General features: G+C 29.0%; 1 protein-coding gene across 1 annotated transcript; it reads right to left on the bottom strand.

The window, feature by feature from the left end:
• Positions 1–20,727: 20,727 nt before the first annotated feature.
• Positions 20,728–22,517, bottom strand: LOC107624037 (homeobox-leucine zipper protein ATHB-12). The gene is made up of 2 exons (XM_016326479.2): positions 21,777–22,517; positions 20,728–21,522 (listed from the first exon to the last, which is right to left on the bottom strand). The coding sequence occupies exons 1-2, from the start codon at positions 22,173–22,175 to the stop codon at positions 21,142–21,144; spliced, it is 780 nt and encodes a 259-aa protein (XP_016181965.1). The 5' UTR covers positions 22,176–22,517; the 3' UTR covers positions 20,728–21,141.
• Between the last annotated feature and the right edge of the window lie 254 nt (positions 22,518–22,771).

Below are 22,771 nucleotides of genomic sequence, written 5' to 3'. Positions count from 1 at the left end.
CGGGTTATGTAGATCGACACAGTGGATTCAGACCCGCCCGTTTGCTCCCCTAAATACATAAATGATTATATCTTTACAAAAATGCTATTCGTTCATCAAAATCAGTCATCATCAATATATTTATATATAAATATATGTATAATTTAATTTATTTTTAATATATATTTATATTTTAACATATATTTTATATTAATAATTAATTTTAATAACTAATTTTAATATACATTAACATAGTCGATATCTTTAATACGCCCCTTCACGCACAAGTCTCATTGTTTGGTTTGCATAGATTTTTTGCCGTAAGTAGTTTTCTTTCTCTTTTCATTGTAATTATGTTAAAATTTCTTTTTTGGTAAGTCAATATGTGGATCAAATTCTAAACTTTTAATTTACAGAAACTCATTATGTACTATGTCATGAAATTATATTTTCTAAAAATTTAAACTAATAAAAAAATATATAAATAATTATATTGTTAATATGGAATAAAGTTAAATAATTATTTTTCTAATTCCATAGAAACAAATACGATGATTATGGTAATAATTTTTTTTTTCGATATTTATAAAATAAAATCTTCTCTTTAAAAAATAATATATATTACTTTGCATGGCATCATTATGTGCATCAAAAGAATATGCAAATTCAAACTGAACTTGGTGATGATGATGATGATGAGTATCTCAGTTTACATGCACACTTTAGTCGGCTTAAAGACAAGAATGAATCCAGAGTGTAAATTAAACACCCAAAACATAGTAACAACTAACAAGTAAAAGTTACTATTATAGTCCAATCGAACTTTAGTTAAAAGATACTACCACGTAATGCATACAAATAAGAGAAAAAGATGAACAAATCTGATCTTTTTTTTTTTGCAAAATAATTAAATTTTTTAACAAATTTAATTATAAATAAATTTCTGATCATTATAAATAGATAAGACGTAAATTTCTCTAGAAATTATTCTAATTTGGTAAAAAGTGATTTATGTATTTTTGATTTGCAAAAATAAGAAATTATTTGTAATTAATTTTAGTAAGAGAATTAATTAACTGTCTATGGAATAAAAAGTGAGGACTATTAACTATTTATTTTATTTGATTTTATTTTTGGGTATTCGAATTGGAATGGCATGTTTGGTTGCATTAGAGTTAACCTATTCCTATGAATGTTTGTGTCCAGAACGGGAGAGGGTGCCCGTAATATGTGCTGCCACTGTCACTTCACTGTTAAAAAGTATAGAAAAATAATTTTGTTTTAATAATGAAAATAATAAATTAAAAAAATTTAATTTTAATTTTAAAAATTTTTTAAAATTAAATTTTAAATTAATTAGATATAAATTTTGTTATTGAACTTGAAATACGATTCATTGTTCATGTTGTTTGCATCTTTCATTGTTCACCTAACGTGTGTGATTCATTATTCATCATCCCGTAGCCCATGCTACTTTTTTGTTTTTAATATTAAAATGGTAATGGTATTTTTTTGAAATGTGGACTATTGGAATGTTATTTTTAAATATGGAACCGTTTAATTAGATAAATAGAAATTGGACCGTCGTTCGATTTATTAGAAGTATAAAAATCAGACCGTCCGATTTGTCTAAATACAGAAATTGGACCGTCCAATTTATAAGAAATACACAAATCGGATCATCCAATTTGTGAAAGGTATACAAATTCGATTTGTAAAAAATACACAAATCAAACTGTTTGATAAATTTTTTAGCCTAGCTCAGGCTTGTGAAAAAAAAAAAAAAACAAAAACAAACAAGCAACGGAAACACCTTACAACAATAAGGCCGCTTTTGGAATGCAAAATGAGAAGGAGAGATAGAAATTAGGAGTCACAGAGATATTGCGTTTATTAAAGAGAAAAACAAAGTATACTTTATAAAGATGTAGAAATTTCTTTTTTATAAATGGGGTTTTAATAAGTGAGTGCGAAATTAATGATCTTATCGTATAAAGATAATTATATGTGAATTTTTACTATAAAAAATATTAAAAAAACTTTGATTTTACTTAAATGATGAATATTGTTTATGGTTAGGGTTTTTTTTCAGGAGTGAAATGTGGTCCGGGAGAAGATTGAGGCTGTTGATGACATTATTTAGCAACTAGATTTTGGGATAGTGTAATTCTACCCTAAAGGTTTGTTTATGATAGATCAATCTAATTATTTAATTAAACAAGATTAGTTAGTTAATTAGTATTAGTACAATTTTGAATTGAAGTTGATATTGTTGTGGCATGGTTGGTACATTTATAAACATAGACATGAGAGTGACAAACGGAGAGGACAATACTTGCTCCACATTTCAACGCTTTTTATGGAGAGAGCATTGGTTACTGTGTTTATTTTTTGTGTTATCAGATTCAGAATTCACACAGAAAGAGAAAAAAATAAGAGAGAGAGAAAGTGAAAGTGGGAAAGAAACAACACGAAAATGTCAAATCCCCTGCGTCTTCAACCCCAGCCTGTCCACTTTTTTTTTCTTTTTAATTTAAATCAAAACCCTAATTTAATTATTGGGACCAATTTCAAATAAAAATGAAGTAACTTTTATAAAATTATACCTATAAAGTTGTCAAAAGAAATTTCTTATGAAGATATTTATTTAGTAATATTTTAAAAGTGTGACTTATAAAAAAAATAACGATTTAGAAAAGTAATATTTTTATAATATACCAAAATCAAATTTTAAAATCTATTATTTAATGATAAAAAATATTTTAAAATATATATATATATATATATATATATATATATATATATATATATATATATATATAGTGCTTATATAACTTTAGCAATATTTATGGTTCAAGTGAAAATGAATGAAAATAAAATAAGTAGAAAAAAAAATTTTCTCTTATTTGGCTCACAAGAGAAAATGACAAGAAATAAATTTTTAGCTATGAGACTCACAAAAATTTTCTTGCTTCCGTAGGAAAGAAAATTTTTAAAAATTTTATTTTCAAAATTTACCCTCAACTTTAACTCATTTTTAGCACACTTTTATTTTCTCTCCATTTTTTTTATATTCAAACAACACAAAAAAAAATATTTTTCCTTCTTTTCATTTTCTTTTTTCTTATTTTTTTTATCATCCAAATAAAAACTTAAAAAGTGTTGGTAATATGTTTTAAGCGTGGTTAAAGTTATATAATAATTACCGTAACCACTATAATTATAGCTACTGTAGACTCTATAATATATATACTCCATATATGTATATGTATAAATAACATTCAATTTATTTTTCTTTTATTTTTGTTCCCTATTCCTATTGAATGAATCATTTACTTTGCCTCCATTTTGCTTCATCCACATGATTTGTTTGTTGTTCACGTGCGTTAGGTTTCTTTTCTTTTTTTTTTTTTTGTTTTGATATTTTTTTTTTCTTTTAAGAAAAAAAGAAGAATGAAAAGGGCAAAGTAGATGAATTGCAAGGAAAGGAAATCAGAGGTTATGCAAACTTTTGTGCAAGCTTTTTTCTTTTTCTCTGGCACCGTAAGTCAAATTTTTTTGTGAATATGGAATGAAAAGAAATAAAGGGAAGAGAGATTCATACATTTCAGTCGCTATGATCTAAAATTCTAAATTTCTAACAGTCTGTCTAAAAAACAAACGTACAAAGCTTAAAAGCAAATCATGCTTACGTGAGTACCGACCAGTGGTATTGGTGTGTGTCAGATGTAATTAAATGTTTTTTTTTTTTTAAGTATAGGTTATTATTATAATTTTATTATAGATATTTTATGATATGTGTGATAATATATTAACATAGCAATGAAAGGGCATAAGATATTTATGAAAAAATAGAAAGCCGACTTGATGTAAATTTATGAAAGGGCATGCATAAGAAATATTGAGTAATATATTTGTTTTTTTATGAAAGTTTTTTTTTTTTTTAAATTTATTATGTGCATTCCATTTGATGGAACTGCTAGAACTTAAGAATGGAGGGTTGAATCAAATTAGCTCAAAAATTTTTATTTTGTTTTTGTAGAAGTTTAATATGCAGGAGATTTTTTCATTTTGTCTCATAAGCAGAAAAGAAACAGAAAAGGAAAGAAGAGAAACATGCCAACATGTATTCTGGTTCAGTTTCTAAGTACCATGAAACTTACGTTCAGTCTCCACCACAACTATGGTGGAATTTTCACTATAATGAACTAATTACATTAATCAATATTATTGAATCTCAACCTAATTCAACTAGTATCTACAACTAAGCTTTCTTCACCAAAGCTTAGCTTTTCAAGTGCTGTCCCAATTTAGAAGAGGAACTTAAACAGATTCAAACACACCAAGTACTATCCCAACTTGGCAATGAGAACTAGTCCTAGTTCAACAATTCAATTATACAGAATTTTCAGTGGCTCTTTCATGCATCGTTCTTGTCTATTCTCTCATGGCTTTTTCACTCATATAATCAGCCTTTTTTCTCAATACAGAAGATGACATAAGATAGCCATAACAAATAAAATCAGAAATGAAGCTCTAGTAGAAGAAAAAGAATTCAGCTCAAGTGTTGAGATGATACTCTTGAATGTGCTCTCTTTTTCTTGCTTTCAAATGTTGAAATGAGGTCTATTTTATATTTTTCAGCTTGCTCTCCAATTTGCCTCTTCCAATTCCTTGTCCATCAACCCATTGGAGCTGTCTATGAGGGCATGCAGTCCTTTTTTCCTGTCCTTGGATTTGTTTTCTTTCTTGGCATGCATTTCTTTCTCCCTCTGCTCTATTACCTCTGCTATCCGAGGAGCTGCTCTATTGCTTCTGCTCTTGTGCAAGTTTGTGTTTTGCTCTCCTTTATTCTGAATGTTGCTTTACTGATGTCCTTGTAGTGAGAGTGTCCCCAGCTGTCCTTGATTTTGTCTTGGTGTTACAGCTGTCCCATATTGTTAACAAATGTCCTTCTCTTTCCTCTTTTTGTTCGGTGCTCTCTCTCTTGGCTCTTGTATTGATGTGTTGCTCATTTAGCAAGTAATGAACTTAAGTGTTGGAGTTGTAATACTTTAAGTTGCTGAAGCAACACTAATTTGGGCTGAAGCAACATATAAATGGGTCTGCATCACTTAGCACACACATTAACCCAACTTGGCCACCCCAAATAATATTTGTCATCATATATATAAGACCCAAAATTAAACTTAGCTCAACAATCTCTCCCTTGGTGACAAACATGATAAAAGAGGATAATTGAATTTAAAAAGTTAATTTAAATGAGTTGAGAGCACTTTCCTTTGATGACCATCCGAAGTGTGTAGTACTCCCCCTCACTGTTAGCATTTCTCCCCCTTAATCATGGCTTACATCTTCAAGTGGATAAAACTTAAAACAGTCAAGAACAATTCACCAAAGCAATATATCACAGTGACAATAACACTGAGTAATTAAAGTTAATCAAAATGACACAGCAACAGATATCATTTAGCATCATTGTCTATGACCTAAGCAAGCCAATTCTAACTTTTTTTTTTCTTTTCTTTTCTCCCCTTTTTTTCATCAAAGAGGAAAAAGACCCTGCAAAAATTGTTAGTGACTATCCAAAAGAGTCATCAAGCAGTAAAGTAGTTATGGGTTACAGTCATCCAAATGAAAGAAAAAAGAGATTCAAGTAAAACAATCCAATTCACAGAGGAGATGAAATAGTCTAGGCATCAGAGTTTGAATCATCGGAGGCTTCATCGTCATCCTCATTATCAGTGGTTGTAAGACCAGCCTCAATGTCCTCCACATAATCCCTGAGAATCTGAATCCTCCCTTCAGTTTTCTTGAGCGCATTTTCTTCCATAACTTCATTTCTCTTGTGCTTGACTCCATAGTTGATTAAGAGATCAGTCAGATTGACGAACTCTTGGAGCACATTTTTCATGATACCTGTCAAGACTCTGATCTTAGAGGAATTGGATGTGGGAATCAGTGGATCCTCATCATGGGATGGAACTTCAGTCCCTTCATCAGTGTTGTGGCGCTTGGTTGCTGTTCTTTTTACTCCACTACCCCTTTGATGTAAGAGTTACAGCCTCTAGCAATCTCAACTCCAAAATCAACATTATAATATTAAAAACTTTTAGTGAGCAGCATTGCATAAGGTAAAGCATTTTTAGAACTAACAAAGACATGCATGTGTCTTGCTAACAAGTAAGCAAAAGAAATTGAAATTTTGGAGAGAAGAGCAAACATAACCAGTGTGTCACAGAAGGAGACTCGCTGAAAAGAGTCACTCTGAGGCAGATTTATATGATTTACAATCCTGTGTAGCTGGGTACGGACTGGACCAAGAGATTTATGAGTGGGAGTGGTACCTTCAAGGAGAGGAATGTTGACAAAAACAGTTCCTAGGACTTCAAAATATGAGACATTGAGAGACTCATCCCACTTACCAGAGGTGAACACATCAAGTCCCCTGTCCTGGTAATCTAGGACTTTGCTAATGTGATACTTGTCGAGAATGATTGTGCAATTTTTAACAAAGGAAGCGATTCTTCCTTCCTTGTATGACATGTTGCTATAGAACTGTTTCACTAGATCAGGATAAACGTTTTCACAAATGGATAGGATGGGAATCCATCCTTGACAAGCAAACATGGTGTAAAGTTTAGACCTTTTCTACGAAATTTGTCTAGATTGACAAGTTTAGAGGGACAGAGAGTGCGCTTGTAAATGTCCTTGCAGAAAAACATGTAGTTCATGAAGGAATTATAACGGTGACGATCAAATGACTCTTTAGGGAAGTCAGCATAGAGGGCTTTGTAAGCAATAGGATTGGAAAATTTTGGTTCAGAAACAGAATGAAGATGAAAGTCGATGACTGTACCGCGACTGTGGCGAGCAGGGGATAAAGGAAGCTCTTCGTCTTCTTTACGAATGGGTCTCTTACCCCTGGAAGAAATGGGTTGGATGAAATGGGCTGTGGAACATTAGGAGGTGTGGAGGTTGGTCGAGGCGTAACAGGTGGGAGGGGAGTTGGAGGGAGATGGAGAAGGAGATGATTGAGAGTCTAGTGAGATAGGAGGGGAGGGTTGAGAACGTGAGGAGTGAGCACCACTATGAGAGCTTCTGCGTATTGCTCTTTTCTTATGAGCCATACTTACAGAGCACTGGTTAGACTCAGGATATGAAGAGTGGAGTGAAGGAGAGGAGGAGTTAAGTGTGAAAGAGTGCATAGAGTGTTGCATTAATATAGGCATCGGGTAGTGTAAAGGTTTCATCTTGAAAAGGGGTAAAAATAAAAACTTTGAAAACTTTTGATTTCACAGCTGTAACTAAGGCAACTTTTATTTCAAAAATTTTAATTCAAAATAATTTGAAAAGTAAATGAAAAACAAATTTAAAAGAAAGCCCAACTTATAATGTTAAATTTGGGACAAAAAGGATTTTGAGATCTAAGTCTAGAGAGGGTCCAAAGTAGCTTTAACATGGGTGGCCCAGATGATAATGAACAAGCAGGTAGCTTACTCCATATAATTCTCATTTTCTCATTTTCTCTTTCCAGTAAGAGTAGTTGTTGCCATTGAAATAAGGAGGTATATTATTTGACTGCCCTTCAGTGAGTGTGTACGCCATGATGTTAGGACCCATATTGTTGGCCATGGATCTTTGCTCCAAGCTGTGAAGCTTGACTCCTTGAGACCTTGCTCTGGATACCAATTGATGGAACTGTTAGAACTTGAAAAATGGGGGTTGAATCAAGTTAGCTCAAAACTGAACTTCTTTTGCTCTATTTTTGCGGAAGTTTAATATGCATGAGATTTTTTTATTTTGTCTCATAAGCAGAAAAGAAATAGAGAAAGAAAGAAGAGAAAGAGGCCAGCATGTAATCTGGTTCGATTTCTAAGTGCCATGAAACCTAGTCCAGTCTCCACCACAACTATGGTAGAATTTTCACTATAATCAACTGATTATATTCACCAATACTATTGAATCTCAACCTAATTCAACTAGTATCTACCGCTAAGCTTTCTTCACCAAAACTCAGCTTCCCAAGTGCTGTTCCAACTTGGAAGGGAAACCTAAACAGATTCAAACACACCAAGTGCTATCCCAACTTGGCAAAGAGAACTAGTCCTAGTTCAACAACTCAATTATAAAGAATTTTCAGTGGCTCTTTCATGTATCGTTCTTGCCTTTTCTCTCATGGATTTTTCACTCACATAATCAGCCTTTTTCTCAATACAAAAGATGACATAAGATAGCCATAACAAATAAAATCATAAATGAAGCTCTAGTAAAAGAAAAAGAATTCAGCTCAAGTGTTGAGATGATGCTCTTGAATATGCTCTCTTTTTCTTGCTTCAAATGTTGAAATGAGGTCTATTTTATATCTTCAACTTGCTCTCCAATTTGCCTCTTCCAATTCCTTGTCCATCAACCCGTTGGAGCTGTCTCTGAGGGCATGCAGTCCTTTTTTCTATCTTGCTCCACTTACTCTGCTGGTTGAGGAACCATTCCACCACCTCTGCTGTCCTTGAATTTGCTTTCTTCCTTGGCATGCATTTCTTTCTTCCTCTACTCCATTACTTCTGCTATCCGAGGAGCTGCTCTACTGCTTTTGCTCTTGTGCAAGTTTGTGTTTTGCTTTTTCTTATTCTGAATGTTGCTTTACTGATGTCCTTGTAGTGAGAGTGTCCACAGCTGTCCTTGATTTTGTTTTGGTGTTATAGCTGTCCCATATTGTTGACAGATGTCCTTCTCTTTTTTTTTTTGTTCGGTGCTCTCTCTCTCTTGGCTCTTGTACTCATCTGTTATTCATTTAGCAAGTAATGGACTTAAGTGTTGGAGCTGTAATACTTTAAGTTGTTAAAGCCACACTAATTTAAGCTGAAGCAACATATAAATGGGCCTGCATCACTTAGCACACACATTAAACCAACTTAGGTTTTTACCCTTAATAATGTTTGTTATCATATATATAAGAGCCAAAATTTAACTTAGCTCAACACCATTATTTTTTATATTTTTGGCTATTGGGCTTATTTTTGTCCAATAGATAACCCAATAATACAAAACTCAGTAGATTTGCTCTCATAGGCTTTGTCCTAAGCTAGCAATCAATTGTGGGGTATTATATAAATGAAAAAAAAAAAATACTAGTTTGCTTAAATAAATATTGAGAGTTCGAAATTTGTTTTGTATATGCAAAATTTATTGGTCAATGACAAATCTTTAAATAGAGCTCTAATCTGCAACATATTAGCCATTGATTTATTAAACTGGGAGATACCATGAAAAAAAAAAAAAGTAAGTTAGATTTACTACTCTCAACTTTTGGATGAGCAAAAGACTATGTCAAATATATATATTGTACAGGTTCAAATTTAAATTATATATATAGATGCACTTTGTTTCAAAGAATTTTTTAAAAAAGCATTTATTCTAATTGATATAAATATTATAATTCAAAGAAAAGAGAATAATCTAAGATTGTCTAGACAAAAAAAAAAAATCTAAGATTGTCTAGAGCCATTTCTTTTCATGCATTAGGATCATCAACTACTCTACTACTTCTACTCAATTTCTTCCTCAGATTCAAGACTGCATTAGCTACTTGAGCTTTGCTGATGAATTGAGGAAAATGAAGAATAAAAATAATGGATTCGTTCAATAGTGCAAAATGTAACATGTTAAGAATGACAAGTTCCAAACTAGAGTCAATTTTAAATCTAAATACAAAGATATTTGTCATGGCTAAACATTGACATTATTCAGGCCTAAGTTATAGGCATAATAATCTCCTAAGGTAGTTTCATATAGTTCCTTTACATAGAAGTTTCAATTATTAAAGTTAGATGATTAAACTGGTCTCTCAATGATTAAAGTGAATGATTTTATTGTCTTCTAATCATGGTGTGTTTAGTTACCATTATTATGGGTCCATTTAGTTATATTTTGTTCAAGTTACGCCCTATAAGTCTAGTCTTAAAGGACTATATTTATTGACCTTAGCTTGTCCATAGTTCATTTTTCTAAAGCATAGATTTTCTCTAAAGTTTACAATCTAGTATTGTTTAATTTTATATGTTTGAAAGGAATATATATGTTTATGCTTATGATATGTATTTGATTTTTTTGTTCATGTCATTGATTTATTTGGTGTTATATATATATATATTCTAAAAGATTAGACAATTAAATAAGAGTCACATGTATTTTGACATTAAATTATTGATATAACAAATATTTTAGGGTCTAAATTAATATTATGTGATTTTTGAAGGATCAAATAACTAGCTAGTGTGTGTATTCTACTATTCTTGCTAGTATAATTTTGCATATAATTGTTGTATTGTTGAATATTTGTTAGTATATTTTTTATATATTCTAATTTTTATGTATTCTGATTTTTTTAAATAACTGGCATTATATTAATATATGTGATCCAAATGTATGTACCAAAATAATAAGTGTTTTTTTTTTTTTCTTAATAGAAAACTTATGGACACTGGATTCGGTATAAATATTATTATGGACTAATTTTATAAATGTATCCTATAAGAATTTATACATAGTATAACTAATAAAGTTACAATGATATTATTTGATATATTTATTTTTATATTGTTATAAAATTACTTATTTTAAAAATTTAAACTGATTTAAAAAGGTACATAAATTAATATTTTTTGTACTTTCTTTTATACACAAGTCTCTTCCGAATTTACGTAAATTTTATTTGTCTTATATTAAAATTTTTTTATCAACAATGATCGAATTCTAAATTTTTAGGTTATATAAATTTTTATTCTATATCATAAAATTATTTTTTTTAAATTGAATTAATAAAAATAAACACCAGAAGAATTATATCTATCCATAAATAAATAAAATTTTTAAGAAAGTGTTATGTTATCTTCTGAGAAGAAAGGAAGCATAGCAGGAAATAAGGGAGGAGAGAGAGAAAACTGAAAAACAGAACCCTTTTGAACCACATCTTAATCACTGTCTTCCATGGAATTGACCTATGTGATTTTACCATCCATCTATAATGTTCCATCAATCCTTTTTTTTCTTCAGTGAGAACTGTTTCAGCACTATGTCACAGTTTCCTTCAACAATCACCACTAAAAAATCATTTATGTGTTTCAACAATAAGCACTATACCTCAAAATATTAGTGTTTCAATAATTTTATTTAATAATTTAATTATAGAAAATATATAATGTATATTAATTAAAATTAAGAGTAAATACTCCATCCGACCCTGACAATTATCTCGAAAGGACAACGAGGCTCTCGAAAAAAAAACACCCAACCCCTGATCTTTTTTTTAGGACTGATTAGCTCCTGTGCAAAAAAAATAACATTAATTTTTTTTGGCACAGGAGCTAATCAGTCCTATAAAAGTAAATCTCAAGGCCGGTTGGTATTTTTTTTGTCTCAGGGGCTGGATTGGTATTTTTTTTTTGTCAAAGACCTCGTTGTCTTTTGAGATAATTGTCAGGGGGTATTTTAGGTTTTTCTCTAAAATTAACTATCAAAGCCGCTTTTTTGTTTTAGCATCAAGTGGTTTCTTAAACAAATTTTATTCGTGGCGAGACTCTGAGGTTAGTAAACAATTTATAAGCCTCGTAAATTGTATATCCGAATTCAAATTTTAGTAGAAACAATGATAAAAAATCTTTAGTAGAAAAAAAAAAAAAAAAGTCAGAATTTACTTTATTAGATATTCATTAATTGTTATTAAAATTAATAAATATTAAATAAGACAACTTTTAATTATTTTTAGTTAATCTTTTTAAGATACCAAACAGTTTGATGACTAGAGTGTGTGTGAGCACGTGTGTGTGAGTTGTATGTCCAAAACAAAAAATTATTAAACTCTATTTTAAGGAAAATAAAAAACATAAACTCTATTCTAATTATTACATATTACTTTTATGTTTTGATATGTTTATAGCTTAAGTATTTTATTTTCTTTTTTTTTTTCTCTAGAGAAATTCAGCTAAGAGATTTTTCCACTAGTATCCTTGGAAAACACACTTAACAAAAACCGATAAACAACTTGTAAGTCTAGACATATCAATTTTATTACTAATAATTAGCTGTGACAAATATATAATTATTTATATGAGGGTCGAAGTTTTGTAAATAAATAGTTATATAATATGATATTAGAATATCGTCTATAATAAAAAAAAATATAGTTTACATTTTTGAAATAAACAATTTTATTATTAGACTAAAAGACTAAAATTTGTTTTCATTAGTTATAAAGGGAAAAAATAATATTTAATTTTGATACCCTACAATAAACACACACATAATTTTCGTCTTCATTGTCTTTTTTTAACCCTAGATCTAACCTCTTTTCTTTTACTTCATCTGTAGTTAATCAAATATTAATCATGACTAGGTAAAGATCTTCAGCGTTCTAAAAACCGTGGTTAAAACACTCAAAATTGTGTTAAATATAGGATAAATTAAAATATATTCTTTTTTATCCCACTTTTTTTTTAAAAATATCATTAATATTTAATTTTATTCAAGTTTATTATTAACGACTTTCATTAATTCAATTTTATTTCTAATTTTTTTGATTTGTGTCAAAATTATTTCTATAAATTTTTAATTTTGTCTCTAACATTTCACATAAAATTAACATTCAAGAATAATTTTGACACAAATCGAAAATATTATGGACAAAATTAAATACAACAAAATATTAGGATATTTTAAAAAGATTACAAACATTAAGAATAAAAAATATACTTTATCCTAAATTATAAAAAGTAATAGCCTACTAAACTACATTGCTCTAACCATGGCAAATTTATGTTAACCATGCTTTTTTCAAGTTTTTGTTAGATTTCTTTATAAAACCATTAATTTACGTACCTCCAGCCATTGTCAATAAATTCTTTGATTTAATTTAAAACTTTCAATTCTTGAATCACAGAGAGTCAGATAGAATCAAGGTGTATTTTTTTTGTTCTTATGATCAGAATTGAGGACCCAAATTTTATAAAATTTATGATGAACAGTCGTGTTCTTTCCATCAAAGAACAGATCAACTGTCAATATAATAATAAATAATTATAATACCACCCAAACTAATTTTTATATTAACAAATTGGACCACAATTAGAATAAAAATTTTAACAGTTTTGATCATAGTTTTAACCATAGCTAAAGACTATTTTTCTTGTAGTTAACTAGAAACTAGAATAAAAAAAGATGGGATCTTGTAAAGTTGATAGAATGAGAGGCTTCTCTGTTTCTCATACAATAGAAACAAATTAAAGTACTACGTAGTGCATGTTTGAGACAATGTTGATGGAACGAACATTATGTCTATTATTGAATGTCACAGATGATGCTGACCAAATAAATTAAAGTCATAGTTATTCACGTGTTTTTTTATTTTAATTTAAATTTTTAAGAGAAGTGATTTTATGATATAGTATCTAAAGTCAAATTAAATTTTTTTTATCTCTCATGTTGAAACAAATTTCACCATATGGACACACCTTGTTAGCTCTTTTCACATATCAAATTCTTGGCATGGAAGAGCATCTTGATTCGTCCAAGATTTTCTGTATTGTTTTGTATTTCAGGTTTTTATTCTTGTTACTTTTAGAAATTTTGATGGCAAAAATTTACACAAATTTAAAAGAGGCTCTTGTAGAAAAAAACGTAAATCATTTACGTAATTTTTTTTATATCAATTTAAAATTTTAGAAAAAATAATTAATTTTATGACATATATATAGAATTTGTTTGGATGAGTTTTTACAAAAAAAATTTTTAAGTGATTTGTTTTAAAATATTTTTTAAAAAAATAAAAATAATTTTATGTTTGGATATCTTATGTAAAAATATCTTTTTATTTAGCAATTATATTTGGGTATAACAATATAAATATTTTTTTATTTATTATATTATCTTTTTTTTTAAGTAAAAAATTTTTAAAAAAGATATAAATTATAAATTTTTAAACTAATATATTTTTTTTAATTTTTACTACTAAAATTTTTGTCAAATAAATTAAAAAATAAAAAAACTTTTATTATTGAAAATTTTTTTTTACAACAAGTTAATCACACCGAAACAAGCGTACGAGGAGTGCTAGGAGGCCAGCACTTTTGTTAAATTCTGGCTAGCACTTAACCATTAAAAGAAAATTGAATGATTCTACATCATTAAATGCAATCTCACACCATTAAAAATATTATTAATGGCTACAAATCACAAAATCTGCTGGCCTCCTAGACTTTCTCCAAGCGTACAAAGGAACTGATATTTGTGAGGAAAAGGAAGAAAAACCCTGTTATTTTAACTTGGTAAGTAAAAGTAACAACAAAATTTGAACAAAATTAAACAGTATATTTTTACTTTACAGGTAAGAATGTGCATGCATTGATTATGTTTTAGTGTTTTCGTTCTCGTGAGTGAAGCTCTCTTGCTCTTGTTCTGAGTATACACAGTATTAAGTGTTGGAATTTTCTTGAAGTGAGTGCATTTTTATTTTTTATTTTTTCTCTCCCTCTCTTTTTCAACTATTATGCATTGATTGATGATTCCATGTTGCATTAATCATATAGTAGCATCTCTATCTCAATATAAAGAACTAAGCAACAATTTTTATTTAATGTAGAACAGCCTTTTCATTAATGTGTTTGAAGTATTGCTCACTGTTACTATTGTGCAGATACCATAACCTTCACGGTCAAACCTCCTATTTTTTATTTTTTATTTTTTTAATTCAAAACAAGTAATTTAATAAAATTCGTCCGCTAAAAGTCAACAACTAATTTTTAACCCTAAAATTCACCTTACGAGTGGATAGAAAATTAATCAAGAAATTTGCATATATTAATATATACTTTACTACTAAAAATCAAAAGTAGAGCACGACATTTAAACCTCGTTAATTCTAGCTTCTTTTTTTTTTTCTTAATATTTATTTTTCTATACTTACTGCTTATCTTTTTCTGTACTTTGTACTAAGTATGAACTTTTTAGTTTTTGGTGTTTTCGTTTTGTTGGCCTTATTATTGTTTTTTTGTTCTTGGGTTTTGGTACTTCATTTATTAAGTCTGTTAGTATGGTCTGAACTTTATAAAGTCTCTATGTTGGGCCTAGTGGGCTTATGTTGGAGGTCTATTGAGCCAGTCCACAACATTTCTATATCTTAGGGGCACTATTTATTTAGTGCAGACCCAAAAAAAAAAAAAAAGAGTTAATTATAAGACCTAACACCTATGAAGCACGAACACTTCGTTGAGTTGTCGTGCCGCGTGTCGGACACATTTCGGACACGACACTCACCGACACTCGTTTAACACGCGTGTCTGCTGTGTCCGACCGTCGTGTCTTAATAAAAAATAAAAAATTCTTCTCTGGACACACTTAAATACCATCACGTGTCAACGTGTCCTGTCTTATTCTTAACATATATTTTTAAAATAAATTTAGATATAGTATATATTACTATTTATTAAAACAAAAAATTATTTTAAATACTTGATATAATTAAAATAAGACATTAAAAATAATTAAAAAATTTTATTTATATTTTAATATCAATAAAATATCAAAATATCATTACGATTTATCTAAAAAATACTTTATATTTTATATGTATGCGTGTCCCCATATCATGTAAGATTTTAAAATTCGCGTGTCGTGTCATGTCCCGTGTCCGTGCCAGTGTCTATGCATTATAGTAAATAGTATTTAGATTACTCTTTTTTTAACCAAGTTAGGTTGATTTAGTGGTTTGCTCACTAATCCGTTTAAGCAAATAATAGGGAATCGAATCCCATCTACTACATGCAGCAACTTATTGGCTAACGACAAATTCTTAAATGGAGCTGCTCACTACTTACTGTTGTCTTAGAAATTTTTTCTATTTTAAGGGTGTGAAGCTAACCCCAACAGCTCCTTCCTTAACTCACTTACTCTTTGTTGATGATTGTATATACAGGGACAAAGAAAGAAGAGGTCTATCAACTAATTCAGGTTCTCAACACATATATCACAGTCTTAGGATAGATGGTAAATTAAAAAAAATAATAATAAAGTATCTTTTTGTCTCAACGTTTGGGGTAAGTTCCAAAGTTGTTTCTAACATTTCAATAATCCTATTTAAGTCTTAACGTTTTAAAATTAACTCAATGTTATCCTGTCGTTAGGGATCTGTTAACAAAATTGACGGCGGGACAAAATTGAGACGATTTTAAAACGTTAGAAACTTAAATAAAACGAAATGTTGGGGACAAAAACGATACATAGAAATAAATTTTAATTTTATCCTTCAATAATATCAATTTTTACTGTATATAATATTCAATTATTTTTTAATTACATCTAAGTAAATTACACTTAATCACACTACTTTAATTCTAAATAAATGTTTTTATATTAACTTATAACTTTAAGTGTAAAATTATAAAAAAATAAATTTATTTAGAATGAAAGTAATATGATTAAGTGTAATTTACTTAGATGTAATTAAAAAATAATTGTATACTATGTACAGTAAAAAATTAATATTATTGAAGGATAAAACTAAAATTTATTTTTATATATTATTTTTGTCCCCAACGTTTTCATCCTATTTAAGTCCCTAATGTTTTAAAATCGTCTCAATTTTGTTTTGTCGTTAATTCTATTAACGGATCCCTAACGGCAGAACAATATTGAGTCAATTTTGAAACGTTAGGGACTTAAATAGGACGATTAAAACGTTAGAGACAACTTTAAAACTTACCCCAAACATTAAGGACAAAAATGATACTTTACTCAAAAATCAGAAATCACGTCTGGACAAAAGTCTCTATCCAGAAAAGAGTGAATATTGAGGATATATTGGGCATACCAACATGGGATAGTCCAAGAAAATATCTATGATTACCAACATATTAAAAAAGATATATGATAAAGTTATATGATCGTATTTTCTACTAGACTAATTAATTAAAAAGTGGTACTAATTAGATATGCTCTAGCTAGTATTCGCATCATAAATGTAATATAGAACAATACTCATTAGTTTATTATCATAAATTCATAATGGAAGTGTTTAATATAATTTAACTCAATACACGAATTCTTTTCATTGTTATATATACTTTTTTTTTTTTTTAAAGTCTATATATCATATGTGACGTTGTTGACATAATATCGTTAAAAATATATAATTGTTAATGTATTCTCTCTTCTCAATTTAAACTTTTGAAATATGTCATTTTAATTTATGACATATGCCACTTCTATTTAGTTAATTTATCTAGTGCATGAAGAAAACATATGTCCCACAATAAATTTGGAATAAATTACAAAATAGCAAAATTAAGAGCTAATTTAGGATTAATTTTAATTTCTTGTAAGTTGTTTTGTTTGCAGTGGTTGAAGGAAATATGGGTTGGATACATAATGAACAAAAACGACAGCATCCTTCCCACTTTTCCAACAGGAAACGGCACAAGAAGGAACCAAAATGTTGTTGTCGTTTTTAATGTTATCGTCTCTTGTTTAACACTGTTAATTTGTCGTTTTCCTCGAAACTTAACCATAAAGAGCATGTTTGGTCTTTCGGAGAAAAGCACTTTCTTTTTGCAATTTAACAATAAATTAAAAAGGTTATGGCATCTCGTTTGCTTTCTTAGATGCAATGTATCATTATGAAATGATTTAAGTGAATGGTTTTGAAGCTAAGCTAATGGTGCTTTATTTTTTTAACTTTTAGTCAGGATATGATGATAACTTAATTGTCACAATCGTTCTTGGAAGGTTTACCATATATATATAACAAAATCAAATATTGATGTGATAAAATATCAATTCAGTGGTGCCCTTATGAGAAGGGTATATCAGGATACATAATTATTATATATTATCAAATAAAGATTAATCATAAAATCTAAATTATGTGTATTGAAACTAGATATAAACCCTATTGCTCGGTTAGCAACAATTTAAATTACGTGCATAGTGGCTATTATTATGGTAGTTAAATAATTTTGATAATACTTAAAAATTTGAGTGTTTTTAAGAATTAAAATAATATTTTTTAATTATTTAAAAATATTTTTTAATTTGAAAAATAAAAGTAAAATTTTATTATAAAAATACAAAAAATTGTGATCTTAATTTTAATAATATTTTTTAGATTTAATTATTCTATTGACCCCTATAGTTCTACTAAATTTGTAATAAGTCTTTATATATATTTTTTTTAATTGGATCTTTATACTTTTTTTAATTTTGTAATTAAGTCTTTGCCAATTTAAAAATATTAGAGTTAATGGAATATTTTTCGCAAATTGAAAGTACCTAGAATTAAGAATCTAATTAGATCTTTGACTACATGTTTTTTAAAAAAAATATTTCGTTAATTTTAATATTTTTGACACACAAAAAAACCTAATTACAAAATAAAAAATAATAATAATATAGAGACCTAACTTAAAAAATATATAAAAATTTAATTACAAATTAATAAAACTATAGAGGTCAATAAAATAATTAAACCTATTTTTTACGGATTGTTAAAATTATATATCCATTGTAATCATTATAATAATAGTCACTATAGATTCCTTATTTAAATTTATACTCAATTCATCATAGTATATAATATTGTTTTAGTTTATAACGGTTGAGTTAAATTTTAATTTTATTTTTAATATTCAAAATTTATTTTTTTTCTATTTTTATTCCTTGATCAAAACTAAAAATATTTTCATCCAATTACGACGTTGTCACTATCTAGAAGAAGATAATGGCAGAAAGTGTATATTTTGAAGAAAAATTTTAATTTTTACAAAATAAAAAATTAAAATAGAACGAAATAAAATATTTTTAAAAAATATAATATTTTAAAAATTAAAAATAAGGCAATAATTTATTTTAGTTTATTTTATTATATTTATTGGAACTTCTAGAATTTTTTTTGTTCATTTCTTCTATTTATAAGCGAGATTTCCTAAATTACTATTTAAGAGAACTCAGACATCGGTATTATATACTTATTAATTTGAGTGTTGGATGATTTGCCTATTTACTATTTTCATTTTCAAATCGTTAGAATTACTACTACTCTCACAATTAAGATGTTGCTATCTAAAAGAAGATAATGGAAGAAAATTTACTTTCGGTAAAAAAAAAAAAAAAAAAGAATAAAATAAGACAGTTGCAACAAAGATATGACCTTTTAGGCGTTAAACAATAATTTATTCTAATTTAATTTATTATATTCATGAAACTTCCAGCATTTTTTATTTCCTCTATTTTATAAACGAGATTTTCTAAATTACTATTTAAGAGAACTCAGATATCGATATTATAGACTTATTATTTTGGTGTTGGATGAATTTGCCTAACATAAGAATGCCACATTTCTTGAGAAGACAACCAGCTCCAATTGATGTTAATAGGGCTGCACACGGATCGGATACGATATCTGCATTTTTTTAGGCTGGATCCGATCCGCATACTTGCGGATCGGATCGGATCGGATATCGGGTATATCCGCATAATTCAAAAATACAATTTTAAGATTTTGTTTGGCTGTTTTTACAAAAAATATTTAGAAAATTCATTTTTCACCTATTTAAGCCTATTTACTTCTAAAATATTATCAATAAAAGTTCTCTTGAATAACAAAAACAAAATAATAACACAAGATTTAAGTTTAATTATTCTAAGTTGAAGTACAACATAAAAAATTAAAAACAAGATATCATAAAATTCATAAAATAACACACTAAAATTCATATCACATTAGGGCTTACTTTCTTAAACTATGCTATTTATATGAGATGTGCGGATATGCGGATTTGCGGATCGGATCCGCGGATATCACTGCCAAATCCGCAATCCGATCCTATCATAGTGCGAATCGGATCTGATCCGATCCGATGAGTTTGCGGATCGGATAATATCTGTAAAATTCAGATCGGATGCGGATAATTATCGCGGATATGTGGATATTATCCGATTTATGTGCAACCTAGATGTTAGCATTCAAGAACAATATCAACCAATTATTTAGGACAATTTTTAATCATTATTCTATATGGACGTGACAAATTCATAACCCCAAAGAAAGAGAGAGAGAGAAGGATATGTAGTATGATCCATCGTCCATGTGTTTGTGGTAGCTATGCTTTTCATTAATCAAAAATCAAATGCTATTTTCATATACTCTCTCCACACCCCTTAATGTGGGGTTTGGGGCATGTGTTGCATGATTCTAGTTTTCTTATGTTTCAACCTTCAATTGTAATAACCACACAAGATTATTTAAGTTGTCTTTGTTTTAAATCTTTTAGAAAGTGATTTTACAATTTTATTTTTGTAATTTTTATATACATGGATGTATTAATTCATGGATCTTGATATCTTTTGTTGCTTTCCTTGAAGACTATGGATAGTTTTTTATTTTTTCAAATTTTTTACCAAGTAAATTTATGGGGAGGTTTTATTGTACAATAATTTAGTGGCAAAAATCATATTTTTGGTTTATTGATAACGTTTTTGGTTTTGTTTGGATCTAATAAAGTATCTTATGTATCTTGTGACTCTAGATGCTTCTAGAAGTCAATTGAAATTTGTTTCTTAGTACTAATAATATATTTTTCTTGTGGATGAACATCTATAATAACTTCATTAAAATAAGCATTTCATTAAGAATTGTGTGTTTGATTAAACACTAATTATTTGATTACCAACCATTGTTTAAAAATTGTGTGTTTGTGCTGCAATATAATAGATCCTTAAAAGTCTCTATAGGATTCTTCTTCATCATTTCACAGCAGAACTCAAATGCATAGTAGAAGCTGAAATTATTGGTTGATATGAACATGTGCATGAAAATAGCCTAGAGAACATTATTGTGGATGAAAACAAGAACATGTGAATTCAATTCCCCCTATAGACACTCATATATAATGATTATATGATAATTACAAAAGAAAAAAAAAGATGTGCCTTTTTGCCCATGTTCTGTTTCATGTTTCAGGATCAAAGTAATCAAGCGCGAAAGTTCACCTGAATTCGTAGGGCTAAAGTAAAACTCGACTCGCAAACTCATGAACTCAATTGGGAAGCTAAATACGTCATAAGCTGAGAAGAGTTTACGAGTTAACTCGAGAGTTTGACAACTCTGTAATTCCATCAGGACCAAAAGTCCCACCATTGGTAATCACTGGTTGATTGGCCTAAAAGATCATCAGAATCAAAATGACCCCAATCTTCTGGTGATGTCAAAGACCCATCACCATGATCATGAGCAAAATTCACAAGCCCATCTTCCAAGTTTCCAAAGTACTCAACTTTGATGCTTGTGTCATCATCTGAAAGAGCACCACCACCACCACCACCACCACAAAGAACTGCATGTTCTGATGATCTTGCTGCCATTGATGATTGGCTTATTGGTTTGACCTTAAGTTCACTACCACTCTTTGTTGTGTCACCATTTTCTGATTCACTGTCTATGCTCTGAGTTTTCTTCTCCATTGATGGCTTCTGTATTAGATCATTCAGCTTCTGCAACTGTTTCAAAATCCCAATTAAATTTTATCAACAATAACCATCCATCTAGTAACATTGTAACAATATCTTCATAAATCATAGAAAATACTACAGTATAAACTATAAGAAAATTTTCGAGTATTCCAGTGTCTATTTTTAACCCGTTAATCTCAATTATAAAAAATATATATATGAATTAAGATCAACAACTAAAATCATTAGAATTCCAATGTTTCTGGAATACTTGAAACTTTTCCAAAACTATAAAGTAGTACCTGAATTAATAATGCTTGTTTCTCCTTCTTGAGTGACTCAAACCTTGAAGCCAAATTGTTGTAATTGTTTCTGAGAATGGTGTAATCTCTCTCAAGTTGCTTTGACTTCCACCTTGCTCTCTTGTTCTGAAACCAAATAGCAACTTGTCTTGGCTGCAAACCAAGCTCCCTTGCAAGTTGAAGCTTCTTCTTTGGCTCAAGCCTTGACTCAGTCTCAAATATTGATTCCAATGACTTGATTTGATCATCACTGAACCTCCTTGTATTGTTGCTGTTGATGTTCTTCTTCTTCTTACAAATCATCATGGATGAAATTGATGAAGATGATGCTGCTGGTGCTGGTGGAGTTTCAACACCTTCACAAACTTCTGCTGCTGATGAATATGTTGCATATTCCATTTGGTCAAACACCTGGTGTGCAAGAACCTTATGAAGGATAATATAATAGAGATAGGTGAATTTAGAGAGGGATATTTTTTTATTTTTTGTTTTTGTTATGGGAGTGTGTGCCTAGTGATATATATGTGTGAGTGAATCAATTGGGCTTAGGTTATTGGTGTTCCTATCATATCTATATATCTATGGTGGAGTATTTTGGGGTCAGAATGAAACTAACTCAAGTTCATATGGGTTTAATTTATATCCAAAGATTTGAAAATATGGCACTGTTTTTGGAACACAAGAAAAAAGAGAGTGCAATTCCACCTGTGCCTAGTGAATATTACATATGTTCCCCCCTTTTTTCTTATCTCTTTCTCATGTTTATGTATCTATATCAATGTATACTCCTTTTTTTTTTTTTTTTCTTTTTGTTAAACTTTTGAGATAAACACTAAGCCATATCTCTCTATTCTCTATGCTTGTTTGGCTTGGCTCAAAGGAGCTTGCTTCATGCTTCAATTATAAAATAGATATATCCTATAAGAAAAAATTTAAGTGTATCGAGAACACCGGTATTCCAATTGTTTTAACCGTTGATTTTAATTAATATATAT

Source organism: Arachis ipaensis, chromosome B2 (genome assembly GCF_059453495.1).
Source record: "Arachis ipaensis isolate K30076 ecotype BB chromosome B2, ASM5945349v1, whole genome shotgun sequence".
Lineage (NCBI taxonomy): Eukaryota > Viridiplantae > Streptophyta > Magnoliopsida > Fabales > Fabaceae > Arachis > Arachis ipaensis.
This window is presented reverse-complemented; position numbering and strand designations above follow the sequence as displayed.

Bases quoted from the DNA above. Each gene is read 5' to 3' on its own strand.
- LOC107624037 (XM_016326479.2), bottom strand. From the start codon at position 22,175: ATGGAATATGCAACATATTCATCAGCAGCAGAAGTTTGTGAAGGTGTT. The intron at 21,523-21,776 runs GTACTACTTTAT...ATTTTGAAACAG, and splicing joins AACAAGCATTATTAATTCAG to TTGCAGAAGCTGAATGATCT.